The 9576-nt window shown below is 44.1% G+C and overlaps 1 protein-coding gene across 2 annotated transcripts; it reads left to right on the top strand.

Annotated features, from left to right (window-relative positions):
* The first annotated feature begins 293 nt into the window (after positions 1-293).
* On the top strand, positions 294-9576 carry PMPCB (peptidase, mitochondrial processing subunit beta). Of its 2 annotated transcripts, none has more exons than XM_072859154.1 (13): positions 294-442; positions 3027-3167; positions 3494-3580; positions 4060-4189; positions 4584-4782; positions 5458-5537; positions 6113-6225; positions 6891-7034; positions 7607-7770; positions 8715-8800; positions 8876-8964; positions 9179-9254; positions 9348-9576. In XM_072859154.1, the coding sequence occupies exons 1-13, from the start codon at positions 353-355 to the stop codon at positions 9410-9412; spliced, it is 1464 nt and encodes a 487-aa protein (XP_072715255.1). In that variant the 5' UTR covers positions 294-352; the 3' UTR covers positions 9413-9576. The 2 variants fall into 2 exon arrangements, with proteins under 2 accessions (XP_072715255.1, XP_072715263.1); XM_072859162.1 differs by having other exon boundaries at positions 7610-7770; positions 9348-9573.

The raw sequence follows: 9576 nt of genomic DNA on the forward strand, positions 1-9576 counted from the left end.
GAGGCCCCGGTGTCCATGTTTCTTCACGGAAGGCGTCAACCCCCTCGCCGGGCCTCGGGCAGTGGCAGCGCCGTAAAGTGGCTCTGAGGAGAGGGGAGATTACCGCACTGCCATGGAGGCTGGTTAGGAAAAGGGCAGGTAAAGGCGACGAGGCAGTTTTAACCGGGAGCTGGGTGGTAATGCCAGGGCTGGGACGGGCCCCACGCCCCGGGTGCCGCCAGCCCACAGCGGGGCCGAGGCGGACGCGCAGCCCGAGGGGAGCGTCCCGCGGCGGGAACGGGGCGGAGCTGCCTCTGCGCCTGCGCGCCACCCGCCGGAAGTCCGCCACCGCCCCGCCTACCCGCTCGCCAAGATGGCAGCGTCTACTGCTCGCTTAGCGGCTCGGCGGCTTTTCTTGCCTTGGTCTACTCGCCTTGTGCGAGCATCCGGCTCGGGGGACCGGGTAGGCGGCGGAGCGGGGAAGGGGAGGGAGTTGCGGAGAGCCCAAGCGCCCCAGTGGTTTCCCACGCTGGTTCTCAGGCTGCCGCAATGGGGGCGGGGGGATTGGCGGCCGGGAGCCGCGGTGCACGCTGGGATTTGTAGTCGCGGCGGCGGGGAAGGCGGTGGCGCTGAGCGGGTGGCCCGCCGCGTTGCATGGCGGGAATCGTAGTCTCCGCCCGGCTGAGGTGAAGGCGGTGGCCGCCCTTCGGCGGGACACAGTGCTCCGGGAACGAGCCTGGGTGCTGCAGGCCCCAGGGTTTGCTACCTGCTCCCTGGGGCTGCTGTTACCCCGTATCGCCCCCCGCGGTGCCGAGGCGTCGGGGCTGGCGCGGCGTCTGGGAGCCGGAGCGGCGCGGTGTGGGGACTGGGGCGCGATGCCTTAGAGATGGGCGGCAGCAGCCTCCACCCCGGTACGGGGGCCTGCCGTGCTCACCCCAGGGGAGCTCGGAGAAAGCTTAAACCCTCCTTCTCTCCCGTGGGTAGATGGAGGCTGCCCAGAGGCCCTGATCCCAGAGCTCTCCCCTTCTGTCATTTTCCCCATCTTCTTAGTTTGAAACCTATGCTTTTCTTTCTAAAAACGGGAGAGGGAGGTTTTGTCTTCAAATACAGGTTTTTCCTTCCCTGTAATGCAGACTAGCAGTGAAAACGATCCCTTGCAACAGCCCAGGCTGGGAACTGACTGGCAGGGGAGCAGCTCTGTGGAAGAGGCCTGGGGGTACAGGAGAACAGCAAGCTGTGCGCGGGCAAGCAGCATGTCTGGCAGCAGCCTGGGCTGAACAAACAGGAACACAGCCAGTAGATCAAAGGAAGTGATTAGTTTGCATTGTCAGGTGGTTAGAATGTGGCAGCTGGTTTTGGGCTCCTCAGTGTAAGGAGGACATTAGTGAACTGGAGTGTGTTCAGCAGAGGGCCAGCAAGATGGTTGCGGGCTGGAGCATGTGCTGTGTGAGGAGAGGCTGAGGGTCTGGGACTTGTTCAGCCCAGAGAAGACACAGCTTTGGTTGGTCCTAACAGCAGCCTGCCAGTACCTATGAGAAGAAGGTTGTCAGGAAGACAGAGACAGGCTCTTCACGGTGGGGCATGGTGGCAGAATGAGAGGCAATGGGCATATGTTGAAACAAGAGAGGCAAAACTGGACATATGAAAAACTTTTTTTCCCATGAGGCAGTCAAGCAGCGGAGCAGGCTGCCCAGAGAGGCTGTGCAGTTTCTCATCATCCTGGGAGATTTTCAATACCCAGATGCAAAAAGCCCTGAGCAAACTGGTCTGACCCCACAGCTGAACCTGCTTGGAGCAGGACGTTGGACTAGAGACCTCCTGAGGTCCCTTCAAACTTGAATTGTGCTATGATCCTGAAATACATGAATTTTGAGAGATCTAGCCTATTGGTATTCTAGGAGGAGAGGGTGAGAGCTGGATTTTGTACTTTCGTGTTTTAGGGCAGTAACATGGTGAGGGAAATCTTTGTTTATTTGATACATTTAAAATTTTTGGAATAGCTTATTGCTTGAAGTACACATTCGGGATACATATTTACATTTATTGATGTTGAAAAGGTGCAATAAACTTTTTAAACCTCTCTCTTCCCTTCTTTTCTACCCCATTCTGATTTAATGTGCTTTAACTGCCAGATGATTGTATAAAAAGTGGCAACTTCAATATCTGTCCCTATTCTGAACAACAAGTGACTGTGATTCACAGTCCTGGACATAGGCCCTCAGACTATATCTCACTTCACTTTAGAAAGCAGGTATGCAAAAGAATTCCAGATGTTAAAGAATATATTCAAGGTCCTGCAGGCTCTTGCTGGCAGAACTGGGAAACAAGTGTGGCTCTCGGGGTGGCTGGCTGATGATAGTAACATGCTTTTATGTCAGATCATTTCATAGAATCATAGAATTGTTTAAGTTGGAAAAGACCTTTAAGATCATCAAGTCCAGCCATTAACCTAGCACTGCCAAGTCCACCACTAAACCATGTCCCTAAGCACCACATCTACACGCCTTTTAAATACCTCCAGGGATGGTGACTCAACCACTTCCCTGGGCAGCCTGTTCCAGTGCTTGACAACCCTTTTGGTGAAGAAATTTTTCCTAATATCCAATCTAAACCTCTCCTGATGCAACTTGAGGCCATTTCCTCTTGTCCTATGGCTTGTTACTTGGGAGAAGAGACTGACCCCCACCTGTCTACAGCCTCCTTTCAGGTAGTTGTAGAGAGCGATAAGGTCTCCCCTCAGCCTCCTTTTCTCCAGGCTAAACAACCCCAGTTCCCTCAGCTGCTCCTCATCAGACTTGTGCTCTAGGCCCTTCACCAGCTTCGTTGCCCTTCTCTGGACACACTTCATGCTTTTCTTCTGAGTCAGGTTAATGCATCCCTGATGTGAAGTAGTGGTGAATAAATCGGTGCTGAATTTTTTATTTTGAAATGCACGCTTTAAAAAAGATGCACAAACTTAATGTTGAAGTTCAGGAATACATTTTTCAGAAGAGCATCCTAGGATATTACTTAACAATCTGAGAGTGACTGATGCTTTTTCCTTACAGTGTGTGCATGTTGGAACAGGCAGGCTCAGAGCTTCCAAAGCAGCAACAGAAGTAATCTTAAATGTTCCTGAAACTAGGGTGAGTCCTCTGCAAAATGGCTTGCAAGTAGCTTCTGAGGACTCTGGACTCTCAACATGCACAGTAAGTACCTTGTAAAGGGAAGGTTTTTTGTAACTGTTCATGTGTGTTCATTTCCTTGTGGAACTAAATTGCATTCTTTCAATGTTTATTAACAATTCTTCTTAAAACTTAAGCTAGGAAATAGAAGTCTTAAGGCTTTTGTAAATGATTTGTGATTAGATTTTTTTGTGAAGATCAAAATTTTCTTTTTCTTGAAAACCTGCTTCGTTTAAGGAAAAAGCTGTTTAAAAATAGGTCTTGAAAATCTAAGTGTAGTTCATACACAAAAACAGCAAAGCTGCATTGTTAGCTGGTAAAATGACTTCTTTTTTTTCTTCTCCAATGAGGTTGGACTTTGGATTGATGCTGGAAGCAGGTATGAAAATGAGAAGAACAATGGAACTGCTCACTTTCTTGAGCATATGGCTTTCAAGGTGAGTGTGAGTATTGATGTAGAAGTTTACAATGGATTTCTAAGTTATTTATCTTTAAAGATCAATGATAAGAACTTTTTCAGAATTGTATAAATAAATTTTCCAAATCAAGGAGAGAAAAAAAAAAAAAGTGGACAACTTAGACTTTGGCTTCCATTAGAAAAAGAAGCTAAAGTCCTAGTTCTGTGTAGCTGATAGACAACTGTAGATTAGTAACACAGGTCTAATGTTAACTCACTTTTAACTTCTTGTAATAGTCTTAGAAGACACATAGTCCACCTTTTGCCAGCTTTTTATTTTCATTTGGGAGCATAGTAGGATTTATATCTGACTTTCAAGCTTGGAGAGATTAGTATGCCAGTTTTCTTTCCAGAAGACTACTTCTTTCTCTTGACCTTGACTTTTCCAGATGAGAAGTAGTAATGATGAGTAGGTGAATTAAAGGGTCTAGTTTGATTTTTCTTATTGTTTTATTTCAGGGAACAAAAAAGAGATCTCAGTTAGACCTTGAACTAGAGATTGAGAACATGGGAGCTCATCTGAATGCGTATACATCCAGAGAACAAACCGTGTATTATGCAAAGGCTTTTTCGAAAGACTTACCAAGAGGTAACTGCTTTCATTCATCAGAAAAGCAGCAAAGAACAAAGTGCTTATCCAGCTCCTGATGAGACAACACAGAATGATGATTTTGCACCGTAACAGTCTCTTCCTTCCTGTGTGAAAAGTCCTTTCTTGAATGTCACAGGAATGTGAGAATGCAGGTTTGGAAAGGAGAGTGCCAGCAGGGAATTTGATATCTGAAACATTTTTGTCTTTAGATTCCCAAAAGAAAATACCTTTTGGACTTCTCCCTTCCTGCAGAGCAAGTCTTTTGTTCCCTTGCAAATCTTATTAGCAAATCTTGGGCCACTTGGTCTTTGGGGTGGGTTTTACTTTTGGAACCAGATTTTTCTGGTAGTCTGAAAATATGCTTTCCATTCCCATCTCTATTTTCAATTAGCTGTGGAAATTCTTGCTGACATAATTCAGAACAGTACCCTGGGAGAAGCAGAGATTGAGCGTGAGCGAGGAGTTATACTTCGAGAGATGCAAGAGGTTGAAACCAATTTACAAGAAGTTGTCTTTGATTACCTTCATGCTACAGCCTATCAGAAGACAGCCCTAGGACGGACAATTTTAGGACCCACTGAAAACATCAAGTATGTCCAAATTTGTGGCTGTCTTTAATTGTGTAGTAACTTTTATATATTGAAAAGACTCATCTGAAAATGTAGGGAACAGCGTCAGTTTTCATTTTTACCTGGAAGGTAGCTGAAATTGCACTGGATATAACTGTAAGAAGAATTCCCCTATCGCTTTAATTCCGCTATATGCAAGCATCAAAGGGTATGTGAACTTCAGAAGTCTACTGCATGTCTTCATTATTTACCATATTTTTGTCCCGTTTGTTAAAAATGCATCTGACACAAAACTGGAAATGCTCCTTTTTCCCCATCGGTCAGGTGTTACCGTAAATACAACTGTGTTTGCACTGCTCTTTCAGTGTTTGTTTATACCAGTGCAGACCAGGAGACTGCTAAATGTGCTGTTTTCAAATTGGCATGAGTTCATTAGTGGGTCCGGTCTCCACCTGAGTGAGTTGTAATTCTCATTCCTTCTCAGGAAGCTAGAAGGGCTTCGAAAGGCAAAATGTATCAAGTTCCTATTTCCTTTTTAGGAAGTCACCCTTATTTTAGCTTTCTGCCTCTATGCACAGCTCTGCGCATTGGCAGAACTTACAATTATTTTGATATTGTATTGTTCTATACATTTAGCTTTCCTTACTCTAACAAACTTTACTGACACAGTAGTGATGTTTCTTTGACTGTTTCTAGATCCATAAACCGTAATGACTTGGTGGAGTACATAACAACACATTACAAAGGACCCAGAATGGTCCTGGCTGCTGCTGGAGGTTAGTATGAGATACTCAACCTGGATCATGTGAAACTATGCTTAAAACCATGGTCTTTAAGTTTCTGGGACCAACATGATGAATTATGCATTGTTCAGTAGGTCCTGGAAGTACATTGTTAGCCCTGCATGTTTTGTGCCTTCATACCCTTTGAACTTTTGTTCCCTTTTCCCCTCAGTAATATTCCAGAAACATTCTTACACCAGTAACTAGACGTAAATTGGATGCCAAGGTCATTTTTCCATGTGGGCAGGAAAAGAGGGGCCTAGAAGGGGCTCAGTGTGAAAAGGGGAGTAGCAAGGAAAGCAGACAAAGAGAAATAAGATCGAGGCTTGAAATTGAGAGCAAACAGCTTGATTTGGTGTAATATTAATAGAAGGCTATTGAAGAGAATTAAGGAGGGTGATAATGATGATCTGACTGTGTATAACAGGGAGGTGTGAGGAATCTGAAAGTGTGGCATTAAAGGGGGGGAACAGTAAATTACTTCTTGGTTGAGTCTTTAAACCGCACAGCAATTTAAATTAACTGTTTACAGAGTAACATTACAAAGTATGTAAAATATCTTTGTTCAGGGGTCTCTCATGATGAGCTACTTGACCTAGCAAAGTGCCACTTTGGTAACTTGCCATCTGCTCCAGAAGGAGGACTGCCACCCCTGCCACCTTGTAGCTTCACAGGTAGTGAGGTAAGCTGTTAGATGGCTTTTTGAGCTGGCCTTTATATCCCCTGTAAGCACACCTGACATGTGCTCTCTGCTGAGGAGAGAGAGAGCTTCTCAGCCACAGACTCAGCAGATTAAAAGGTTTCTTGTCCCCAGTGAGGGCAATGGAGTAGCTGCTTTCCAAAGCAGTACTTTCCAATCTTTCTTGGACAAGCCTCACTGCTGCCACTTTTTCTGCCTCATCACTTCCTGGAGGAATACCTCCCTTACCCCTGCTGCTACTTTCCTTTTATCCCCTTGCCTACAGTGTTGGAGCATTTCCACTTGTTGGGAGTCACTAATTTAAAGGGTATGGCAGAGAACCGGGGCACCTGTGTTCTATTCCCAGCTCTATTCATATTTTGAGAAGTCATCAGCTTTCCTTGCTGCTGTTTGTCATAAAATGACTTGCAATGCCCTCTCTATGTACATGGCATTAGTTTGCTGTTGGTGAAGTGCTCTGAAATCGCCACAGGGAAGACTAGTTAAGGCCAATGTTAAATAAAGCTCCATATGCTTTAGTTTTTGGTTCTCTACGTGCATGCTTTATAATCCAGATGTGATGGAAATGTTTGTCCTCTGATATTTAACTTCCCATATATATTACTGTGTACAGGTTGTACTACAGCTACTTTCATGTGTTCCCACAGATTCGTATAAGAGATGACAAGATGCCCTTGGCGCACATTGCAATAGCTGTTGAAGCAGCTGGCTGGTCGCACCCAGATACAATCCCACTTATGGTAGCGAATACTCTGATAGGGAACTGGGATCGTTCCTTTGGAGGAGGCGTGGTGAGTGAACCTGCAAACACCTTCCTGCTCTTAATGAGGCTGGTGGGCTGGTGAGATGTATCTGACTTGCTTACTGCCAGTACAGACCCATTCAAACCTATCTGATGGCGTTACTGCTACTTTGTGGCTATTTCTGAAGGTCATTTTTTGGAGTGGGAGAAGGGGATCCAATCCTGAGTCTGAGAGAATTTGTTGCCCAAGTCCTAGGAAAATCTTAGGAAGTGGTTCTAAACCACCAAAATAGAGGTGACTTGAGGTCTGCCAGCCCTCATGGAGAGTAGGCTGTTTCATACCTGTATGTCATCAGAACCTGTGGGTATCAGTAACTATCCCTTTCTTGAACCTAAGTAGCTTTATGATTTTAGCTTAAATCTGGGCTGTTACTTGGAAACATGAGATTACATGCAAGGAAAGAAACTTTTGAGATGAGGAGCTGATAATTAACCTCATAGCTTCTGCTGGAGCCTGTTGATACTACTGCATGTTCTGTCATTGAAATGAAAACAGGAGACCATGAAGGTGTCTAGTAGGCTTTCAAAAAACTTCATAATATATTTTTCTTTTTGTCTCAGCAGAATTTATCCAGTAAACTTGCTCAGATTGCCTGCCATGGTAACCTGTGTCACAGTTTCCAGTCTTTCAACACCTGCTACACTGATACAGGGCTGTGGGGACTTTATATGGTCTGTGAGCCATCCACTATACAGGACATGGTGCACTTTGTTCAGAGAGAATGGTAAGCTAACAACTCTTTCTCTAAAAAAATTGTTTTCAGTGGAGGAATACAATTAAAAAACATAACAGTCGTTTAAAGAGAATATTTTTGTTTCTGTGCTTAGGCTTGCCTGGAAAAAACAAACGCATCGCGTTCTAAACTTTGACACTCAATGCAGAGTCCAAACAGCCAGTTTCTGGCACCCTTACTTGCAGTGAATAGCTTAAGTTTTAGGTTTGGTTTTCTTTTTCTGCCCTGGAAGAATAAATAGTAACTGTAGTTAATATAATAGCATTCCTTGTACAAGAAAATATGGCAGTGATTTTTTTTTGACTTGCAAGTTGAAACAAAAGTTGAAAACTTGAAAATGAGGAGTTTCTTTAATCACATAGATCACTTCCCGTATACCATTATTCTATGAGATCTCTGTAAACAACTTGTGGAGAAAAATGCATCTTTTTAGCTGTCCGTTTGCTGCAGCTTAGCACCAGGGAAGGTATGAACCATTCCTGTGACAAGAATGTGTGAAGGTATCTAATGCATCCCCCTGTCCTAGTGAAATGTTCCTTATGCAGTGTGGTGACTTATTATCTCACCGAGAGCCAGGAAGTAATGGATTGCCTTCTGGGCTAATTACCTCTAATTGTTTGGCTCCTACTATCTTAGCAACAGCTATTCTCAAGATAGCAAGTATGGACTACACTTGTCTCAAAATATTCATTTAATAAAATAAAATACAGCTCTTCCAAGGGGAAAAACTTGCTTTTAGGTATATTGGTATGCTTCCAAAAAACCCTGCTCTTACGCTGCTGCTTTGCATCCTATGGCTTGTTTCCACCAGCTCTGTCTATAGAAAAGATGTGGCTGGTGGGTGTACTAATGTATATGCGCCTCTTAATCACAGGCAATCTTGTGTGCTACAGGTTACCATTATTTAACACCTTTGGATTTAAACTATTTTTCAGGATAAGACTTTGCACAAGTGTTACAGAAAACGAAGTAGCTCGAGCAAAAAATCTTCTAAAGACAAATATGCTGCTACAACTTGATGGTGAGACTTAGGAGAGCTTTTTATTCTTAGTGGAGTTGTGTGCTGATAACTGAAGCATATTTTCCCCTCTTTTAGGGTCCACACCAATCTGTGAAGACATTGGAAGACAAATGCTGTGTTATAAGCGCCGAATCCCAATTCCAGAACTTGAGGCAAGAATTGAAGTAAGTGGCACTCATGTTGCAACTGTTAAATTAGGCCCGTAAGAAATGTAATTGTTACAGGAAGTAACAATACAGAAGTTAGACTGTTTCCAACTGAGAAAATTTTCTGCTGTGTTGTTGCCTGTTCTCCTGGATTGTACAAAATTAAGATCACTGGCTCTTAATACTTTTTTAGACGGGATTGGTAACAAAGATATCTCTTTACCCCTTTTAGGCTATTGATGCCCAGACTATTAGAGAAGTTTGCACAAAGTACATCTACGATAAGCATCCTGCAGTTGCTGCCGTGGGTATGTTGTATAAGCTTCCCTACCCTCCCACAACCCCTCCACACCAATCGGTATCAGTTACATGTGTCATGGCCAACTTTCTTTAACTTCCAGGTCCAATTGAACAACTTCCAGAGTATAACAAAATCTGCAGTGGCATGTATTGGGTTCGTGAGTAGTGAATAACAAGAACTTTCAGTATGTTTGAGCTTTAAAAAAAAAAAGGAACAACAACTCCATCCCTGTTTAAAGCTTTTGAGTTGGAGAAATGCATTTGAGAAGATTAAAACTCAAGAACCAGCCAGTCCTGTGTATCTGTATAATTAAGGAAGGAATGAAAACA

Source organism: Ciconia boyciana, chromosome 1 (assembly GCF_034638445.1).
Source record: "Ciconia boyciana chromosome 1, ASM3463844v1, whole genome shotgun sequence".
NCBI lineage: Eukaryota > Metazoa > Chordata > Aves > Ciconiiformes > Ciconiidae > Ciconia > Ciconia boyciana.

Bases quoted from the DNA above. Each gene is read 5' to 3' on its own strand.
- PMPCB (XM_072859154.1), top strand. From the start codon at position 353: ATGGCAGCGTCTACTGCTCGCTTAGCGGCTCGGCGGCTTTTCTTGCCT. The intron at 3,168-3,493 runs GTAAGTACCTTG...TTCTCCAATGAG, and splicing joins CTGGACTCTCAACATGCACA to GTTGGACTTTGGATTGATGC. The intron at 4,783-5,457 runs GTATGTCCAAAT...GACTGTTTCTAG, and splicing joins GGACCCACTGAAAACATCAA to ATCCATAAACCGTAATGACT.